Below are 23,734 nucleotides of genomic sequence, written 5' to 3'. Positions count from 1 at the left end.
TAGAATAGAATAATAGATAAGAATAATAGAATAGAGTTTTCTTAAATTTAGACGATGCTATCTGCTCATAGAAAATTTATATCTTTTGATTAAAAAAAAGATAGATAATAGCTTGCAAACGCGATAACCTCGTTCTTAATTGAGGCTAGAGGAGAGATTTTCTTTTGTAATAAGATAACGGAGGGAAATATAAAAGCGAGATTGTATGAAGGCGGCGAAATTAAAATGGAAAACAAGGTAGGCGCCGCACGAACTTTTTATCCTAAATAATTCAATGGAAAAGTGAAAAACATTCATTAATATTATAAGAATTTAAATCTTACATGGTTCATGATTAGTTATTATTTTTTGAACAAATTTTTAATATTTATTTTTTACAATCAACACGTTACGCATGATTAATTGAAAAAATAAATAATAATTATTCAATAAGTTTTAGAAAACTAAATTATTGACGTACAATTTTTTCGCAATTAAGTTGTATGAGTAAATGATGCGAAGAAAAGTGCATTGCACCAAACGAAAAAAAAAAAAGAGTTACATGCACACATATCCACACACACACACACACACATATAGCGAAAGTGAGGAAGGATGTTATGATTCCACGAGAGTATATCACACTTTATACTGTTTAGCATTAGGGCCAATCTAAGTACATATATGGCGGGACCCCGATATTATTAAAGCACACTTGAGTTTGGTCCCACGTGGCTCAACCACCGTGACCACGTGGTAGGCAATGTATATAGTAAAATGCCCACGAGATAGGAAAGATGGTGGTTAAATGGGAGACTAAGTCGAAAGAGGAAAGGGGCAGGAGAGTGTGGAGGTCAGGTTGAACCGGAAGCCGCCACCGGAACAGCTTCTGCTTCGTAGGTTCACATGGCCGACGCTCACCCGTAGAGGTCATGATAATTTTCTCGTGTCAGTGCAAGTGTGTTCGCATCAGATAAAAAGGTAGTTTCGCATCGATGCCTATTGTTTTTTCCATTCTTTCCTTCGAGTGCCAAATTCGCTCACGTAACATTCGATTCGCCTTATTAGACTTTTATAGATTATCTTGTTGTAAGTTCTAGTTTCATATATATTCTTATAAAGATTTTAATTAATTTCCAATTAAAATATATTCTTTTAATATTCTAGATAATTAGCATTTTGAGATATTTAAATTGTTCTTATTCTGCAAAAAGTAATAAATTAGTTACATATATATTTCATATTTGTGACATTTTAATAATATTCTTTTAACATTTAATTTTTATTGTTTTTCAAATAATTATTATGTTTTAAAAATTATTATTTAAAATGCTTAAATGTAAATAAAATAAAGAAATAAAATCTAGAAAGGAAGATAAAATTCATGCTTAGGATAAAATCTTCAGTATTTCTGAACATTTGCGAATGAATCTTTCTCGCGATTCATCAATCAAAAGATCGTACGATCGAGTAGCCATATGAATATGTAAGAGATAGCAATATATAAATATGTAAATGAGTACCAAAAGAGATGTCTACACGTACACATTACGATTCAGAACTTTAATCCGTGACAGAAATTGATCATGAAAATGGACGAGTGATTATGTTGATTACATAATGTCTAATTGTGACACAAATAATAGTTGAAATTTGAGTTTTATGTGTTATAAATATATAAAAAGATTGTATATTTTTATGATATACCGAATGATTTTTTTATAGTATATGAAATTAGGGTATCAAATAACACATATATATTTTGTGTTATTATTCATTAAAAAAATTTTGATATTAGTTTATTATAAGTGACGTAATTATATTAATTTAATTTTACAAGTAATATGTAATTAATAGCTACAAATAGCATACTTAATTAGTTATCATTTAATAATATTTTTGTTTTTAAAAAATTTTTTTATTTTTTGCTTAATTTGTAAGAAGGTGAATATCTAATAAAGCCAAATAAAATATCGATTTGTTTCGACAATTGAACACGATATACTGTGAAAAACACATTCTCTGCTGATTTATTATAGATTCTAAAGATAATGATCTATAGAAAATTGTTACGGCAAATGGATGTATCTGCTCTATTATCATTACAAGATTAATTCATATAGAAAATTTTTTAAAGTATATTTTTTTAGATAATTTACATATGTATACAAAAATAATATACTTTAAAGAAATATTTTTGTACAAATAAAAATTTTTACACGTTTACTAGAATCCATCTTTGAAACGTTTATTCTCAGCTTAATTAAACTTTTAAGAAGACATTAAATTAATGTCATCTATCTATGTCAAGAAGACATTAAATTAATACCCATCTTCTATTAAAGTAGGTTGATTAATTCATGTAACAGTAAGAAATTTTCTCATCAAAACTTTTGGAGATGTTTTTTTTTTTAAAATATATAAAATTAACTTGAATGTGGAGAATGATCGTCTCTCTCGATGGAACTGTCTAGCATTCAGTGAATGTTGATTTAAATGCTTTGTGACATGCCAACAGGTTTATCTATTCGAAAGTTTTATAGCTGATAGCCGGCAGGTATCTTCTACATTAATAAGTAGTTGTTGCTGACTAGCATATTCTATACTAAGTAGGCATATTTTAATCTATAGTATAGTAAGTAGTTGTTTGGTTCTAAAAAACAAATCTATTCGTTAACAAATGCAAACAATAAATTATCTTTCAATAAAAATAATAAATAAATTAATCTCATTAATAATGAGATTAGTTTTAATAATAATATTAATTACCAAACATAAAACAAAGATATTTTTAAAATGATATATATATATATATATATATATATATATATATATAAAGATATGATATATATAAAGATATATGAAGATATGATATTATATGTATAAATAATTTAATATTATATACATTTAAAAAAATTAAAATATATTATAATTATAATTATAAATATATTAATTAATATAAATAATTATAAAACGTGCGAATATGATATAATAAAAAAATTATATTTTACACACGTAAAATAAATATGTTTTATTATTATCTATGAATAATTATATTTTTCTGATGTATAGATATGTCTTACTATTTTATAACTTTCTTATTGTTCTCGCGATAACCATTCTCTTCAGATTCAATGACAATTGAGCTTGACGTAACCTTATTATTGCCGATCGATTTATGCGTAATATTGATATAATTGATATGATTGATATGCGCAATATTGATTAGCAATAATCAGTGATAGGGTCTACTTATACATGTATGCAGCTACATCACGTACGTGCAAGCAATGCATAATAATCGTAAATTATTGCAGTTCAGATATGATTGTTTTATTTGCCGTTACTTGAATCTCTTTTTTTTCGATATCGAGAGTTCTTACAAAGATATGATAAAAATTCAAAATATATTAAATTTTCTTTTTTGTTATTCTAATAAAAATACTGCAATCAAGCGAAAGCATTATACTACATATAACTTTGACAATTATTATTATATACAGATGTTTTAGTAATTTCTTCCATTCTCTATCAAAGGAAAAATTGAATTATTTTTATTTAAAAAATCAGTAATGCAGCAATGATAATATTGATACTTATCAATATTTAATAATGTTATAAGGTTTATGGTATTACAATATAGAGATAAATTTTTCTATGAAAACAATCTCCCGTGATACGTGACTCGATATCGAGACGCGCACGTGCTCGTGCACTCGTATACATTGTGCATGAGTAATATTGAGGTACCAGCTGTGATAGTACTACTATCACGTATCCCGTGATTCAAAATGGCGATGGCGGGTCAACATCCTCCCGCTTTGGAGAACGCGGTTTCTCGGAAGGAGCGCTTACTGCCATCGTATAGTGGCGCCGCCGAGCAGATCTTTTTAACGGAAACTGGTTTGTGGATGCTGCGATCGTGGACCACTCTCCCTCACGTTTCGTTTGACCTCGGTCCGCGTCCACGGAAGAACAAAGAACCGCTCACTCGTACTAGCCAGGAGAACTCCTTCGAATATACGTAGTGTCCTAAATCTTAAGCAAATGATGAGGAATCAGTTTTCAGCTTGAGATCGTTTTATGTAAAATACAAAAAATAAATTTTTAAATAATATAATTTAATAAAGAAATAGATATTATGTAAAATATGTAAGTTGGTTAATATTTACTGTAAGAACAGTAATTATTAATTATAATATAGAGATGCGCTAAGATTTGATTTGACAAACTATACTCGAAAAAGAAATATTTTTGTAAAAAGATCATTTCTTTAGTGTGGGAGATATTGATGTTAAGAGTAAATGGACCTGATGATAATGGCATTGTGCGCCTCCAACAGATCATCTTCCCTCCACGATGGCCGGCGTTGAAATCACCCTTAGTAAATTCGCGGGAACTGCGCGCCCAATGGGAATCTTTCCCGCGCTGCCTTTGTCCTTGGACATTTTTTCACGAAAAGCAGAACCGGTGGTAAAAATCATCCCAACGGAATTACCGAGATGTTGGTTGTCTTTTGCAGTTTTTGCTCACTATACGGTGTACAATAATGTTCTTTGCTATATAGACGTGTGTGAGAATATATTTTTATGATTTAAGAAAAAGATACTTGTAATTGCATATATTTATTTTTTTGGTTTTTTATTATTTTCTCTTATACATATTGCTTTATTTAATTTCATGTATAATGTATTTTTTATCAAAACGACGATTTTAATTAATTAGAAACGTTGTCTGTATAAAATGAGATCACAAACTTTTCAAGCAGACTTTAAATTGTCATGTGTCTATTTAAATTCGTAAATATTAAATATTGTTAATTTTATAACATTATTTTAATAACATTTTTATTAAAATTGATCTATTGTTTGATCGATCAAAATGAATTACAAGTAAACTTTCGATCGATTGATCTGACGGACAATGAATGCAAACAATCGTACAATGGGGTATCTGATTCTTACTGTGAAAGAAGAGAGCGCAGAGTCCGATGACGCGCGCTTGAGATAAATTTATTTCACGATAAAATCAGGTTCGGATTTCGATTAAACAATTTGGAACGAAATCCTGAGCAGCGTATTATGAATGATACTTAATGCTTGATAACTGTGCTTTTATGTAATCTTTTATATATTTTTTAAACTTATTTCTATTTATATTTTACATTTAATTTGCATATTTGCAAGGAAAATAACTCTTAATGAAATGTGATGATAATCATTTCTGATCAAAGAGGATAATGATTCTAGTCTGAAAAACTTGTTCACCTTTTATTGAGGAAAGGAGCGTCAACATATTGCAACTCATAAAAGATATAGCAATATTTATCTTGAGAAAGATTTCAAGGAATGATGTAATTGCACGCTCTATCATAAAATATTAATTTTTAATTAATAAAATAATATATATTTTATTTTATTATTACATAATCTCTCTTTATTAATCAATAAACATACTTGTTTAGAGTGTCGCGTTCAATTGTGTGTTATTATTTATCAGAAATCATAACTATTTCTGGACCACCTATGCGATCTGTTTCGAATAGTAAACATGGAAGTACGCGGGACAATTTAACGAAGCGCATCGTCGTCGACGATGCAATACACTTTTACTCCAGTTTGAATCGTGAAACCGGTTTTCTCTCTCGTAACAGGCCACGCTGGCCTTCTTTACTACTCATATATACAACTCTACTTCGTCCCTTGCTCTTCTCACCCCTCGGAAAACCGGTTCTCTGTCGTTCCTTTTCTAGCATGTCATCTTTTCTTCTCTCTTGTTCTCCCTCTCTCTTTCGCTTCTTTCTCTTTCTCTCTGTCCACTTCTTTCTCTCCATCTTTCTATTTTTTTTTTTTTTTTAAGTAATATGGCCTCCCGCAAGCTATACGAAAACAACGGGTTTTATCCTCTCACTGGAGACTCGCGATGCGATTGTGGTTCCTCTCGCACGCGGTTAAAATGCGTGTCAGCTGTATTAACTCATCTAACGAGTACATTAAGCTTGTCCTCTTTACATCATTTCGATATAACTCACTTCTGCTTACGGTATTTTTTTATATTATAGGAATACGCGGCGAGACGCTTTATTTTTTGGAAGATAGAAGAACATAAAATGAATGATAGATAATTAAACCGGTGTAAGAACCGGTTAGCATTTTAAATACATCCCCATTTTTATATCTTTATGAGAGTGCTCCGCAGAATTCTCGCTTTCGCGAAAGTAATTTAATAGAAAATCTATGTCACATTAATATACAATGAATTCCCTAAGTTGCGTGTTCGAATCTAGCGAATGCGGAGCGGATATGTACGTTCACCGGGGATTCCGCGCTCACATTACGGTTGCGCATTGCAAAATCGTTTTTGCGCAAGTTCCGCTCTTTCACGCGTTCGATTCACGCATTTTCTCGATATCGCCTCGTGCTAGCTATAAATCAAATGATGATACCGCTTTAATCTCGGATGTACCGCCACGTGCGTGTATGCGTCGTGGCGTTAATGACGTCTCGTGGACCATCGCCATCATAACAGCGTAAAGAAAACCTGTTTTGCCTTCGCGTTGCCGCTCTCTCTCTCTCTTTCTCTCTCTCTCCGCCTTCTCTTCGTGGCATTTTGTTTTCTTTTTTTTTCCCCATCACATCTTCGTCGTCTTCTTCTTCTTCTTCTTAACGCGGTGAACGGCGCACGTGCGAGTAGCTTTGGTAAGTGGAGACTCGGCTATAACACTTTGTATAAAAGAAGGGATAAACAACGGCGTGTTTTATGAAAGGCGACAAGCAATAGAAATATAACTCTTGCTCATGTCGTTTTTTTAATTTTTTTGAAATTCTATTAAAATCTTATATGACATGTATTGCAGAAAATAAAAAAATCGGGATACGATTTCTCTCTATAATTTGTGATTGATTTAAGAGATTTTCGCTGCTTTAAGTGTTTACATTTGCAAATATATATATATATATATATATATATATATATATATATATATATATAGAGAGAGAGAGAGAGAGAGAGAGAGAGAATTCACATCTTGACTTTAATCCCGTTAATCTTGTTTTTAAGATTTATATCTGCAATCAACACATGTAATGCAAATGATCGATAAATACTTGACGGCATGATAATCAATGGTTTTGTTGTTTTTCTCTATGGTAATTACATGCACGTGTCGATTACTTTGATTTGTCGTTGTAGAGAGGAATTCGCCTACTAAACCTTGTAGGAAGCGACCCAGCTGCAGGTGCACGTATGTAGTGATTGCACTTTCTTCTTCCACCTCCACACCGATATCAATATATTTATGTATTCTCCTTACCCCTCTCTTATTTCTATTCACAGTTGTGGCACGTGCGCATTATTTCATGATGTAGTAAAATATCGACATCGATGATACACGTGACTTTCGAACTGTTAGAATATCTTCTTAATTTTACATTAATGATTGATACGTTTATTTAATTATTAATTTTTAATGTACATAGATATTTTTAACAAATTATATTTATTAGAAGGCTATATAAAAGCAATTGTCCTTTAAAAAAAATGAACAATTGAATGAAATTCATGTATACGAAACAAATAAAAAATGAAAAAATTCTGGGTAAAAGAAATGTTTTTTCGAAATGCGTGAATAAAGATGTAAGTTTTTAAAAAGCTTGACTTTATATAGCTTTATTTTACAGGAACATAATGTGTGTCAATAATAATGTCGAAACTTATTTACTATGAGAGAATATATTGGATGTTAGCGGTATAACTTTTCAGATTATCTTGCGGGAAGTGTCCGTGCATTCATTTGCCTAACAACTTTCCGGAAATAGCGAAACCAGGCGAGCTATGCAATCTGGGCGCTACAGTTATATAGCAAACATCGCGCATATGTATTTTACGAAGTTGTGGTTCGTCTAACTTATTTTGCAATATTTACGTTTTCTCATTCAAGCCTCAAGAACCATATCAATTCTCGTAATACGATCTGCATTAAAAAAAAAAATTAATAGTTTGCCAAAGAGAGAGAGTAAAAGAGATTTACACGTTTCTTATTATTTTTGTTCTAATATATGGAATAAGTTTATTATAAGTCTATATGTATATCACGGCATGGCACCCATGTGTTGAGAGATTTCATAATTAGATAATCATATCACTTTTATTTCAAAGGCTTATGATGCTAAGGTGTATCTTGAACTGATAAGATTATATACTCTTAGGTTGTCATTCGTGGAATATAAACACGAAACAAGTTGATTATATATTATCTTTACTTCGAGCTATCTATTTTCTCATTTTATCCTTGAGTAAATAATATAAACGCTTATTCTGCAGTGCTAAAGTATCCTAATCCCTATAATTCTGCAAATTAATTTTATAAGAAAATATATCTTTTGATACAATCTTTTTAATATTTTAAAATAATACTGCACACACGTGTAGTATTTAAAGCGTCATTCTTCTTTTGTCATCTTTTACGCGACAAAGAAATAGCATCAATATCACATTGTTTGGATTAGTTTTTTATAATCTAGATTCTGTTGGATGATCGTAACGAGATGACTGTGGAACGAATGCGAAGCGTTCACGGCGATAACTCCTGCATCATCTTCAATGAGATTGCATAAATCATGGAAGATGAGTATTGCCGCGCTGGCATTCGCGATGTACGCGAAATCTTTTCCTTTCACCGCGTCATTCGATCACGAAGATCGAGAATGCATGGCTCTTCTGCTCCGAGGTTGACATTTATTCGCTGTTCTGTAACTCGAGGACAACTCGCTGCAGCTCGCCTTGATGATTTCGAATCAATTATATTCGAGAAATTCAGATAAATATTTTTTATCATTATTGTTAAAATATTATGATAAACAATAAATACAATAACTGACTGATTTCATAAAATATTAAAGTATCATAAATTTATTAACCGAATTAACACAATTAGTTGTGGAATTAAATCAATTAATAATTAATCTGATATTATTTTAATCAACTTTATATAACATCTTAAAAAATAATAATTTATTAATTTGCATAGTTCGTTATTAATTATTCCCATAATAATTTGTAATAGTTATGGTAATTATTTTTTGTCTGGATTGCAGCACCTTGAGAACTAAGAGGATTAAAAAGTCTGACGGTCGCCAACTAAGAGTTTTTATCGTAATCGGATGATAAGCCGGCGACTTAAGATTCCTCTAAAACTGTTTCTCTCTCTCTCTCTCTCTCTCTCTTCTCTTTCTCTCTCTCTCTCTCTCAAGTTGCGCACTCGAAACTAAACACCCGGATGCAACTGGAGTCCGTCGCCGGCATATCATCTCAAATGTAAATACTTCTCATATGTGGGGTTAAAAGCGGGTCGTCTGCTACGAAGTCACACATCGCTGAATACGAATGGATGATCGCTTTCTCGATCGGCGCACCTGAGGCTCCGCTTGATCCACTCCGGTTCAGCAGTTTGGACAACTTACCGACTTCAGGTTGTTCAAAATGCAGCAGGTAGCTTGGTCGACCCCTAGTTTTGTGCTCAAATATCTTGATACCTATTCCTTTGTACCTATTCACTGGCTGGGATAGCCTCCCTTTCCATATCCCTTAAGTCCGTGTGTTTGAATGAAGCAGAACTTTCGTTACACCTGCGGGGTTCCACTAGTACAATAAGTTTTTTTTTTTTAAATTTTCACGGAAAGCGTCTTTCTGTTCTTGAATTTACGAATAAAAATGCGATGGTTTAATATTGAGGTGATATTACATTTATATCTTTCGAATATGGTGAATAGAATTTTTTATTGTTTTTTTTTTTTATTGCGTCGAAGGCAACATTCTCTTAATCAACGGCGACACTTTATTGACTACCATCTGCACCATAGGGAGATACTACGAGAAAGCAGATGCACTCGTGAAATCTTATAAAATATAGATCTTGGGTAGTAGTTGGACTATTGCCGTATTTTTTGATTTTATGTAAAAAATATAGTGACTGTGTTTTAACGAAAAAATATTATTTGTGTAGTAGATTTATAGAATATTTAGAAATAGATTTAGTAAGAGTAGATTTTTAGAATATTAGATTTCTTAACTTAACATTTTAAATCAATTATCGATGATGAATAGAATTATTCAATCATTCTACACTGGTTTTTTTTTCGTGCCTTCACGCCCACATGAACATTTTTCCGATGGGAAATTAACGCTCAGTGCGAAGTTGTGTTTCATGCTTTGTCTCGAACAATAGAGCCTTATGCGATACGCAATGCAAAGCTTCAAATAATGAATCGCTGACATTTTAGAGATGATTTACTAATGTTCTCTTTTTGAACTGACCTCTTTGTGTCTGCAATGAAAAAAATGCGATACGTAATAATTTCATATTTTTATTAAATAAGAAATGTACATCTTTACGCCGCGTCTTTACGATCTTACATCCGTACCCAAGAAAAATGTATATTTATTTATATTTATAAAAATAAATCTCAAAGATTTGTACCTCTTAATCATAAAAATTGTTTACAGTTTTTTTCTATTGTTTTAAATAAAACGATGGAAAAGTAAAAATAGCAGTGGATATAAAATGTTAAGTAAAATGTTTCTTCACAAGTCACAAAGTAAAGATTCGAAAATGTTTAAGCTCAAAAACGCAGGTCTTTCCAAAAATATATGTTTGCCGTGCATCAAGGATGAGATTTACAATGGTCCTGCAGCATAGTTCTCTTCGTTATCGCGTGCCTTGTTTTTCCAAGGAGAAGAAAGGTTTTTCATTTTTGTCGCGCTTGACAAGCGGAGTCTGGAAAATTTCAAATGCCTGGCGCCTTTTTTGTGCTTGAGAGCATTTTTACGCTGGTTAAAACAAACAGATGTTGAAAACTAAACTTTGAGTGCTGAAGTTTCTTTTCAAAAAGAAACTCTTGAGAAACAAATCGACGAATTATAATAATTTCACGTAATAGTATTGACTCGTTATCGACTCGTAATTATTAAAGTTTTACATCTGTTTGTCTAGTATAATTAACAAGGTCTATCGGTGTTTTCTTCTTTTAATTTTTCAAATTTAGTTTTTCAATCAAACCTTGCAATAAGTTTATCTGGACTTTAGTCAAATCAATCACTGTCATGTTTGTCAAATGATTGATGTATAGATAAAGCGTTTTAAATTTGGCCACAATCAATTCTATTTATTCGGCACGCAATCAATTTACGGTGTAAATATAATGGCGAGTGTAACTAGCAAATCTCATTTTTTTTATTATCTCTATTATCATTGATAAAAAAATATGTCTCATTTTTTTATTATTATTTATCATTGATAAAAAGGTATGATTTCACACGGGATGCTGCGTATCATACATTTATTGTGCTTGTGTTTATCACAGCATTCTCCACATGTGACAGTTTAAGGTCTCTTTGTGTTACAATGTAGTTACGCTACCATGGGCCAATATGCACTCTGTTGCAATAACTGGTATCGTAATAACTCCCCGTCTTTCTCGCCATTGTAGGCACTCGTATTGTATAGACACTCGAAAAAATTCGCGTGCGGGTATTGATCATTATTGAAGGTATGGCCATATGTATGTGCATTTTATATTGTAAAAAGGAATCCTTGTGTTGTGCACTTCACTATTGTATAACAGCGAAGAACTTTTCTGTCAACAGCTGCTGTCGTGGCATTGCGCAGTTAAAAGGTAGTATTTTATTGACTGAATATCGTGATTATGCTTCGATAATTGCCGTATCTAAAATTCTTATTTTAATTATCGCAGACTATAATCGTAACGAAATATATAGTTTTGCAATTCTCTGTCTCGTTCTTCTCTTAGAATTAGATGGATTGGACCTTTAAGCCATTTAATGATGTAAGGTTTAAATGAAACGATTTAAAAAATACATTTTAATATACTTAAAAAATAAATTTTTTCTTATTTTATTAATCAGATCTGAAAACAATAAATTTGATGTATGTTTAACATTTTATACTCTTATTAAAAAAAAAACATATATTTAAAGAGACAAAAAAAAAGAGTGAATATGCTACAATTTTACTTTTATTTTTCTCCTTCTCTTTTATATTTTATATTTATATGAAATTTATTAAATCCGATTAATAAAATAAGTAGAAGTTTACTTTTTCAAAGTATTAAAATGTATTTTTCTAAATCGTCATTTAAATCGTCCATTATACATCGGACGGGTTAAAGATCCAATCCATCCAAACCCTGAGGGGAAAGAGAGAGTTCCCAAATTATATATGCCTGTTCATTCTTTCCCGAATCAAATTGCGTAACGATCTCTCGTAGCAGCGTAGCGTAACGTAAAACGTTGTCAGTCCCATGATTCCCTCTCCTATTCCGTTTCATTCGCCACATCCCCGCTCTTTACATTTTCGCCTTCGTCCCCTGTCCCTCACACCGACGCATTTTCGCGGCACTCTACGCTCGCTCTTTCCCCTTTCCGCTCCACCGAAAACCTGGTCGCCCTTCTTTGATGCCGCTTATCCTTTCTTCTCCCCTCAACTATAAGCCTCGACTGATCCTAGGCCTCTCACCCACGCCGCAGTCTCGTAGTAAAAATGGCCGATGCTTACACAGACTGTAGTAAGCGTGTTAGGATCGGATCTGCATGGATCCTAGATAAATTGCGCTAAATGATAATATTTACATAATATTATAATTTTATTATTAATATTATAATTTCCATATATAAGATCTCTCTTACACAATATTTTTATTTATTAATTATTTGCACTTAATCTTTTATTGTTGCCCACATAATATATTAATATATATGTGCAGATTTATTACGAAAACAATATATTAAAGCCAATAAACATTAACTTTTTTACAATAATATATATTTCTATGATTATTACAGTTATATAATATATATTTTTAGAATATATATGAGGGATTGAAAGTAATTAATGTTAGAACTTATTTTATTTGCTTTAATATTGTTTATATATTTTTTTCAAAAATAATTTCTCAAAAATATATTTTAATAAATAAATTAGAACTCGCGTTGCATAATGTGTACATTTATCAAGGAAATTGATGTTAAATTCGTTTTTGAAGAGACTCAGGTAGTTTCACGCAGGTAGTGTCCGAATGCAGGTAGTTCCAGGAACTACGTGCGTCCCTGTAGGCCCCGAACATCGTACTACAGCGTACTATACATCGTATACTATATACTATAAGCATCGTATACGATATACTATAGGCTCGTAGTATAATACGAGCGTGCTATAGTACGCGAGCTATAGTGGACCCACGACCGCGTTCACCGGTCCCCCGTTTGCTTTTATACCTGCCCGCAGGAGTCCCGCGTAGCGCTGCCATCGTTGAACTCTCCCGGCCCCGTCTCAGCATTGTTACATCGACGCCAGCTTAAGAGAGTACCTTGCGCGACCGCATCGCGTTTTGCGTTTCCTTTGATCACTTTGGTGTACAGTGTGTAATGTACAGTGCAATTCGCCATTGACACATTTATCGATGATTCCCGAATGTTTCGTCGCGGATTTTTGTGATGAAATAACGGTGTGACGAATCGTTCTTTCGCAAATTGGAGTAAACCGACAAGTAGCTATGAAGCAGGATCAGAGGCCGCGAAGGCAGGCTCTCTTCCAGATTGCCAAGGTTTGATCCTGCATTTCTTTTTCCTCTTTTGTTGTCTTATTTATAGGAATACTCTTGTTTATATCAACGTTGTATTAGAGAACGTGATTGTAAGTTGCGGTTCAATATCGCACGATAATAACGTATACCGTTATATCCATCCTACCTGTTGATTCTTATCCACGGCATATAAATCATCTCGCGTTTATTACATCGATATTTTCGCATTATAAAGAAGAATTATGAAAATTGGCATTATTATGATTATTAGTGTTATATGTTTTTTTTTATATAGAAAAAATTGATATTGTATATATTGATAATGTATATATTGTGTTGACAGTTAGGGCGGTAATAGTATTGCGATGTAATGTCAAATTGATTTTTTCAATATGATATTAGATTGCGGACTATTATTATGAAGAACAAAATTTAAAATTCTTATAAAATATTTTGTAATGTAACAACACAAATATTATCATCTAATTTAGAAGGACTATACTTTAAAAGATGCTTTAAATGCATTTTATTCAATCTGTCTAAATGCAATTAATTTAATTAATAAATATTTAAATATAATGAATTTAAAAAATTATCCGCAATATATATTTATAACAAATCCTATTTTACAATTTATAACAAATACTATTTTACAATTTATTAATATTTATTTTGCAATTCAAAATATTTTGCAAAATAAAGCAAATAATTATATATTTCTACTGTAAAGAGATTTAAGATCGATCTGAAACGCGTCAAAGTGAATAATTTATTATATATACGTAATTTTCCGATTGCGACATTTCCCGTTTGTTGTATGTATTGCATTGAAAAAATTCTGCATGCTCAGCGCGCTTTTTTTCTGTTATCAATTAATCAGATCTAACGCAAACCATGCGATTTTATATGCGCGTCAAAGTGTGATGCCGATCTTTTAAACTCATTGGTAAAGCGCAGGATAATTTCATATTTGATCCATCGATGAAGTCGATGCATTATAGATTAGCTGAGGAAAGTTTTGGGTGCGGCTTTCCAATCATTGTAATCATTTGAGGTCAGATATGTGCGGTTGCTGAAAACGCGGCAAAGCAATATCTGCATAAATAGTGGTTTGTCTTTCACTGTCGTATAAGGTTTTGAGAACAAATTATCGCAGGGCCAATTAAGACATTATTGCAATAAAAAATTGCTTGTTTGTTATTATTTTTATCATTACATTTGTGCAGATTTCTAGCTCATACAAGCTTTGCAATGATAGTATCATGGAAAATATCTCGCACAATCGTCACGCAGCAGTAACTAGGTATTTGGAGCGCTTTGAAATTCTCATCAGACACAATTCATATACGATCGTTCTTGAATTTTTTCTTAACGCGGTCGGGTGAACAGTAAATTATGCGAAGAGTGGTGACGCATATCTTAATCGTGTATGTTTTAATTACATACTAAATATGTACATTTATTATTATTTTATAATTAATTGTCAATTAAATTTTGTCTTTGTTTTTCCATTGATTTAATTATTATTGTCATAAATTTCTAATTTTTTTATATTTTTCTTTGCATTGCGCAATTATAAATTGATTATGCGACATGCTCAATAAACAATTGTCGGTTAATAAGCATTAACCGTTATTGCTAAGCCTTTTGCCGCTAATTGGTTCGTGCATCGAGTAGAAAACCAATTAACAGATATCGAAGCGCGCTTGAGATGAGTGCACTTTATGAAATTATAATTTTACGGCAAAGTTTCAGAAAAGAAGAAGAATAATCATTTGCGATATAAGAACAGCAATAAAAGAACAGCATGCGCGTGTATTAATTTCCTTAATAATTAATTATAAAAGTACATAGACATATAATTTGATAATCTTATACAATAAATGACTTAAATATAATCAAAACATAAAAAATATAAGAAAAATAAAAAATTATATTGTCCATACTTTTTCTGAAAAGATCATTTTTCTTGCTCTTTTCAATCTCACGATTTTTTCAACGTCCATGAAAACACTTTCTGCAGAAGTATCTTATACTTTAACGATGACGCGATAGTAAAATAAGTTTTTTATCGCATTATATTGTTATTACATTTTAAAAAGTTAAATTTAAATTATTAAGTTTATTTTATAATGGACATGTATAGCGCGAAGTTGTAGAATATATTTTATTTTATAAAGTATATTTTATTTTACTCTTACTTTTACTTTTGTGTAAAAATCACACTATAAAAAATACATTATTATAAATATAAAATTTCTAAAATTCACTTAAAACTGTTTTTTGTGCAAAAGGCCCAGATTTGATGTTATTCTCAAAAGCATCGAATATCATTTCACATTGTGACGCAAAAAAAAAAGGGAAGTTATGTTCCGCTATGGCAGGACATGGGGTACGGAAATCGTGATTTACTTTCCCCCGGTATAATAATGCGCTCATGATACACTAGGTTACTGTCGTATATGGGTGTAGATCGATGCCATATAGAGGGTCCCGACACATTTACATGTTCATTTGTGTTACGTGTGCACCCACGTGTTGCCTTTTTTGTTTCGACGCCGTATATGCTAATGCAAAGAATACGATCAATTCATTCAGAAGCGATGCCGAAATTTAGTCATGCGCGCAACAATTAATAGCATACAATTTGAGAGAGCAAAATGGTATATTAATATACATAATTATTAAGATTGTCAAATTATATAAGTATGTATATGTAGATTTTATAATCTTTTGAGAACGATAAATATTATACAATAAATATAAAATTATACATAAATTATATATAAATATTATACAATATATATAATACATTATATATAAATATTATACAATAAATATAAAATTTTGAAAGGAGAAAAAGCAATATAACTTTTTACAGATATAAGATATTTATTTTTGCTAGACATTTAAAAAAAAAAATTATTGTTTGAGTCGATATAATGATGTGAAAAAATTATCATAAGATCTTCTGATTTTATTTCAGGTTTTGTGGCACCTTGACATTTTTCGACGGAGTTTCAGAGAACTTTCCGGACATGCTTGCATGCGAGAATCTTGCATCTTCTGCGCACTTAAGGTAAGCGAATAAAACAATTGCGAAAGAAACTAATTCCCTTAATATAATTATCATCTATATATCCATTATATGTGTAATATATTTTCTATGTAATTTAATTTTTAAAAGGACATTAATTGCGAGACAAAAGTACATAAAAAGAGAAGTTACCTGCAGAACTTTTAAAGCTAAATATTCATCAACCGCTTCTCCCTTTGTCTTCATCTCAATAATTTTTAGTTACGATGTACAACATGATTGATTACAGTAGTTGTGCTTGTAACGACAAATGTCTTAAGCTGGTTTTTATAATGCCTTGACACTTTTACATATCGATGAATTCTTGCGGCTTTGCATCCTAACAAAGGAAAAGCCTTAAATAAACCTTAAATAATTTTTGCACAAAGAAGAAACTGAATACTTTTTTCGGATAAATTTTATGCTGTATGAAATTTAATGAGAAAATAATCTGGAAATAATCTCAAAGCAACAGTAAAAATGGAGTGTGATAAAATAACCTGATGTTTTACTCGTAAGGAAAAAGCTAATTATTTTCTATTCAATGCGCAATTCTCTTCGCGCTGGAATATTTATACTGAAGCCATGATGCAAACAAATAATTTACTCGATCAATATTTACAACAAAGAAGTTAAGTTTGCATTAGTCTATTTACAACTAATCTTGTTGCATTATTCAACTTTTATAAACATATTTAAATTAATATTTAATAATTAATGTACTCTCTTTCTCTTTCAATATGTTGTATCAATATATTCAATATGTTCATAATGTATAAAATATTATTAATAAACTTTGCGATAGTGCAATAGGCGTTATTAATATTTTTCAACGCACAAATGTCTGCATGCAATGCCTTCAATACAGGAACTTAAACGGGAAGTGAAACACATTAATAACGCTCATTGTACATTTCTAGTACATAGCATAGGTTTAATTGCTTTTTTTCTCTAGTGTTGCATAGATCGAAAATAGAAATCTTGATTTTATTTGCTATTGTATTATTTTCTCTGTCGCGTTCTACGCGATCACTTCAAGATATGGCTAACCATTTTAACGGGATCTATGCTTCACGGATTTTTTGCCAATGATGCTCTCTCCGTTTTCGACCATGATTGGTGAAGAGCGCCGCAGGATAACCGTTGTGTCGGTCCATCGTGGCAGACATTGTATGCTTTTATCATGGAAGGTCAGCTATCTCATCCACCACCAGAAGGAGCAAGCTATGAACCGTGTAGACGGTATTATTCGGTAACGCCGCATATTCGAGGCAACTCGAGAAGTAGGTGGAAATGCAAGTTGCTTACCGATCTTCTCACGAAGTTAATTAGCAATCTTGGGGAGATAATTGCTGGAGGCATAGGGGCACAATTCGCAAGAACAATCACCGGTCGAAGTACGCCTCGTGTTGCCAGATTCGTCTTTCAAGCGGTGCAATTTCGCCCAAAATTACCGCAATTCGAAACCAACATTAAAGCTCATTTTCTCACTCATTACAGCACTTGACAATTTTGACATAAGTGTTACACAATTTGAACTCGTTTGATGACAATCGTATGGTGTAAATAATAATAAATAATATTTTCATGAGAGCATTATTTTATTCTTTTAAACTTTGAATTGAATGTAAATATCGTTTACTATTATTTGTTAGCAAATTATTTATTTGCATTATATAACACATTTTAATTTGCAATAATTATATTCGTATATTTAGGACAAAGAAAAATTTTAGTATTTGAGATTTTGTTGTACGGGCTTGTATCTTAATGTCTGGGACATGTCAAGGGCTTTTACGCAGGCAACTTTTAGGATTTATCTTTGTATATCTTACATAAGACAGCCTAAACTCTACGCAGACCAGTAATTATTACTTTCATAGAAAATCTACCTGTTACACGCTTATCGCCACGAAACGGTTTTTCAAGGTATCAAGCAGAACACTTTCCGAAATAAATGTCGTGACATCTTTTCAAGAGGCATTTAGACAATCTTTTATCTTATTGAAACATCTAAAATTTCCCGACAATTATTTCTACAACGTGTGTAAAGAGATAAATTTGTTTGTAAATAAATTTCACTGATATATTTTGAAGTTAATAATGAAACAGAAATAAGTTTATAAAATCTAAAAAATCTAAAATCTTGAATTTTATAAATTAATTTCTAATAATCTCTGATATTAAAGAAAATTATTACAAAGAAGAAGATTTTTGAATAAAAAGATTACGTTCTTGCATATCCACGCGAAGGTCAAGTATCTATACTTAACAAGGAATTCAACCCTAATGGAATGTCTAAGATGATTCATTATGAACGCATTTTGGGGGAGGGGGCGTGAATTCTTTAATGTTACGAGATTCCTCATCCACATGGCATGAGCCTTCTTCTTGCGCATTAATTTTTAAATAATGCACATTTTAGAATGTATTTTCAGACAAAATTTTGCAATTTTTGTTAATTATGTTTGTTTTCATCTCAACACTTTTTCTTATCAGTGGTCGATCCAAGTTACGTTGTTTCGGTTAACCCAGGAAGAGAACAGAATTTCTAATGTTGTGCAAACAATGTAATTTGCCTTTATGTTTATTTATGCGACGACATATCTCCATAAAATATTTCTTGTCTACTTATCTAAAGAGCAGGAAAAATGTTCAAAATTTATACAAGTCTAGCGTTATGAAATTTAATTTTGATGCAACTGTGTGATATGAACCGTATATTGTTTCTAATAGCACAGATCATATCAGCAGTGCTTACAAATATAATTTTTACATCTTTGCATGTTTTGTGTTCTAAATACAGTTAGTTAGATGCTAATGATGAATGTTAACTGTATATATAATTTTGAGAACCATCAATTAAGATCATTTGCTAAACAACACCTAAAAAACTCACGTAATTTTCTGTTCAATGTGTAGAGAAATTATTCATAATATTTTACAAATAATATTAGGTAAAGAATGCAAACCGTTACATTCAAGATACACATATAATAAATCTTGTTAAAGGCGCAATCTTTTTTAATCCCGCGACAAATATTGCGATAATTCATTGCACACATAAAAACACATTATATAGATTACTACTTACTAATTATGGACATCTGAGATAATTACCCGCTATTATCGAATCATTTATGGTTGGTGTCAATAATTCCTTTGAATTCTTATGTTTTGAAATCTTCAGCAGCGATTCAAATTATTTTTTCTTAACTTTCACTTAATGTTATATTTTAGATTTAATAACACTTTTTATTTATTCTGTATTTTATCTAAATTAATATAATTAAGATACTTTCTTCAAGAAATTATTGAGGAAATTTAATTCGATTCGTACATATAATTGCTGAATTTTTTTACACAGCAAGAATCGAAAGCACAAGCAGGTTACTGTTACCATTTAAATACTCGTTCAAAGTCGAGCGCTTTACAAAATAAATTTTAATAAATCAGCATTCTGTCTTGCAAACGAAGGAGGAAATGTTTTAAGCCTACGTAAATCACTACTTCTCTTACGCGTGCCTACGCTTCTTGATTAATACCGCCAAGATTTAATCGACGTAATTTCCTGCTCGCTACTATGTGGCATTTACTTGCTACAATTTTACAAGTAATATTTAATAAAGTGCCCTGGTTTCAGTTTGAATTTAAGCGTATTATATTATGATTCGATTTATATTTCACTTCGTTATATTTCATTATTTCGTCGTGTAAATCTCATGTGTGTATATTATTTATATCAATGAGAATGTATGTACACGATAGCAAAATCGTATTTCTTATATGGCGCGCGATGTATTACATCATATTTTCCTTACAATTTATTAATACTCTGTACGCATATTTATACGACCAAATGTAGTCGTTCCTCAGGACTCTTGTAACTCCGCTAGATGAATGTCAGGAATGGAATATGAATATTGGTCGCCTACGAGGGACGTTAAATTTGACAGTTCGACTTAGATGACTAATCGCAATTATATAAGAAAGCATCAATATTTTAAATTTTTAGTAGAAGAGAAAGAGAGAGAGAGAGAGAGACACAGAGAGAGACGAAATATCGATACGAAATATTAATTCGAATTTCTATTATGTTTCATGTATTAATTGCGAAACGTCATAGTATCAGGATAAGTTGCAAAAAAATTAACTTGAAAAAACCTATAACGAATTACCGCGTAGTGGAGATTTTTTTCAACGACAAAAAAAAATGCAAATTTTCACGGAAGAACGACGGTTTAGATAATTTATCATCCGGTTTATCTTTTTTTCCGGAGAAACGAGTCGTCTCTACGAATCGTTTCAAGAAGTTACAGCCCTGATTGGGCTGCTGGTCGTTCAGGTAGGTAGGTGAACGTAGGATAACTAAACGGGTGACGTCATTGGCTCCTTGGATCTATCAGAAGGTGGAATGGAGAGAGAAAGGGGACACCGTATGGTCTCTTAAAGAGAAGAGAAAGACGAGAAGAACCAGGAAAGAGGGTGGGAGTTATTCGCCAGTACACCGTGAGTCGCTGGCTTCAGGTACGGGTGCACGGCACCGCGTGCAGGCAGGTAGTTCTGTGGTCTTTCTCTACGTTTCACCGCGCGATCGTGTTGTTCAAGTTGTGAAGCTATATGCGCAGGAAAACGTTTCTATCCTCGCGCTTCTTCATGATCGCGCTTCTTCGGAACTGGAGCGGAAGCCAGGAAAGAACTTGCGACATAATCTTGTTCCGTGATGACATATCATCTTTTCTGTGCATATGTCTTGTGTAGATGTATTGTAAATAACAATATCTATTGTAAATAACAATAGTGGACAGTGCATATAATCTTCATTGAATATTAAGATATGGAGCAGCGAGCAGTTATGACAGAAGAAAGTTGCTTCTCGTACATTTGAGAAGTTAATGCGGTGAAATGAGAGACGCACGTGATACATCGAGATGGAACAAGATGATTTTATGCTAATATTCAATTCAATCGTTAACATTCAGAAAAGCAACTTTATCATTAAACGAGGAAGTCAATTTTATTCTGAAACATACTTTTTATTTTGTAATTGTACGACAAACTGTTCTGCCCGTATTTCAAAGGATCGTGCAGAGGAATTCTAACATAATCTTTATAAATAACCAGCAAAACTTGAAGAGAAGTTTTTTCGAGCAAGTTCTTTACCGTATGATCGCTTTGAATTCTCCCAACAGAAAATCTTCTCGAATTGCTTTCTAACGTTGGTGGACGGGCCCTTTAACAACATTATTTATAGAATCACTGAGGATTCGTAAAGTTGTGAACAAAAGAATTACGAGCTTATCACAATAACGCCAAGTTTGCGAATTGAAAGGATGGCTTTACCGATTAAACAAGTGTTTCGATTCATCTGGCAACGGTTTCTACCAACCAGCATATCCGGCATGCAATTGCTGCATATAATTCTTTAGAGGCATCTGCCTGGCTCTTGCTTAAGATATAACTGCTTGCTCATCGTCAACCTTCGTATCTCTCTTCTTCGTCGTTTCGTGTTCTTAAGCGCTCTCTTGTTTATCCGATCCGCTGCGATTGCGATTGCAATATCATTACGTAAAGTCTCAGATCATAGAATAACGTTTGAAATATTTATCACGACATTGTCGTGAATCTATGCTCAAAAATAAGAAAGAGAAAGAAATAATATTTCAATAAAAGAAATAGGAAAGGGTTGAACACAAAAAGCGGTCAGTGTCCCTAATTTTACTACGCAATTATCGCTCGTAAGGAATATTAAATCATTCCAGATGGCAAACAGAAGAGATAACAACGTATATATTATTACCTAAAAAGAAGGAAGAAGATAGAGACTAAGTACAAGGGAAAGTACAGTGTAAAGTAACAGCAAGTGTAACCAAGGGATATTATCAGACATGTAACGTGTCTCAAGTTGACACTGCAAATAACGCTATCGTGCCAAGAATCACAAAGAGTTTTCTGCTAAGTGGGAGTTTATATTTGTCTTCAACCTGCCCTGGAGGATATTTCATCTTGCACGATGTTTTCGTTTCGAATTTGACGCGTTCGAATTCATAAAATCTTTACAACACAAATTTACTCGACGATTTTTTGTGATAACCGCGATGTATTCACAGAATCGTAGAGTGAATCAATAGAGAAGCCAACGAAGCTGAACGCCTGTGTGTAACTTTGAATGTGTAAAATGAAAAAATGTTGAAGTGGATAAAAGTTCGTCAGAATACGTCGGCAACGACGTCCGCGTCGACGATGCCGACGTTGTCCGGATCTCATCGGGAAGCGAAAGACGATGAGACGAGAGCTGAAACTGAAGTTAAGAAAAAAGAAGAAGGTGAAGACAGCGGTCTGGAGAGAGAAGACTCAGTATGCAATATCGAGCTGAGTGATCTGAAAAAAGTACGCTTTATTGACCTCTTCAGTAATCTAGAATTAATTTAGAGAGTCGCGCATTCAAAATTCTTTGAAGATCATAGACATTCTTAATAACAAAAGTAACTCTAATTAATCTAGTTATAATGAATCACTGATGAATATAATCATTAGGCCGGGATAAGACAAGACTCCTTAAGACAATCCACACGCGTATAGTTTCTCTCAAATTATTATGTACCGTAGCTTGAGAATGTTTGATCATGCGAAGATTTCAACGCACATGTGTAATTATAATTTACTCTCTCTTTTATAAGAAGCACATAAAATATTAATGATATTGAAAGCTATTTTTTTAACGATTCTTTTTTTATAGAATAGATATGTTTCGAAAAATTTATAATTGGAATTAATGACCGATGAAATCGTTTGCTTTCATTTCACGATCTCGCTCGATCTAACGTAATTTCTAATGCATACACTAAAACTGGTCGCTTTCTTCCTTATCGGGTGTCAAAGCTGTCTAGAACAGGTGCGATATCCTTCTCCTTCTGATATACACGCGAGGCATGCCGTTACTACGTATAATCGCTTTTACGTCGACCGAAGCACGTAACACATCTGTCACTACCGTCATCGTTACCAGTACACGATATGCAGTAACTTTCATTGAAGAATTTCACTGTAGACGCGAATTGACATAGTGTACTAGGTCACC

At 32.3% G+C, this 23,734-nt stretch overlaps 1 protein-coding gene across 6 annotated transcripts in view; it reads left to right on the top strand.

Moving 5' to 3' along the window:
- Window positions 1-23,734, top strand: part of LOC126859006 (uncharacterized) — a 63,913-nt gene that overhangs the window by 29,176 nt on the left and 11,003 nt on the right. For 2 of the 6 annotated variants that reach the window (XM_050609840.1, XM_050609841.1), the window contains exon 3: window positions 16,564-16,656. In XM_050609840.1, the coding sequence (XP_050465797.1) occupies window positions 16,564-16,656 (93 nt within the window). Of the gene's footprint in view, window positions 1-9,049; window positions 9,469-13,348; window positions 13,599-16,563; window positions 16,657-22,522; window positions 23,044-23,734 lie in introns of those variants that run through there. The other 4 variants (XM_050609844.1, XM_050609845.1, XM_050609843.1 and 1 more) reach the window with 4 other exon arrangements.

Source organism: Cataglyphis hispanica, chromosome 2, assembly GCF_021464435.1.
Source record: "Cataglyphis hispanica isolate Lineage 1 chromosome 2, ULB_Chis1_1.0, whole genome shotgun sequence".
Taxonomy (NCBI): Eukaryota; Metazoa; Arthropoda; class Insecta; order Hymenoptera; family Formicidae; genus Cataglyphis; species Cataglyphis hispanica.
Note: the sequence above shows the minus strand (reverse complement) of the source record. Positions and strands in the feature narration are given on the sequence as shown.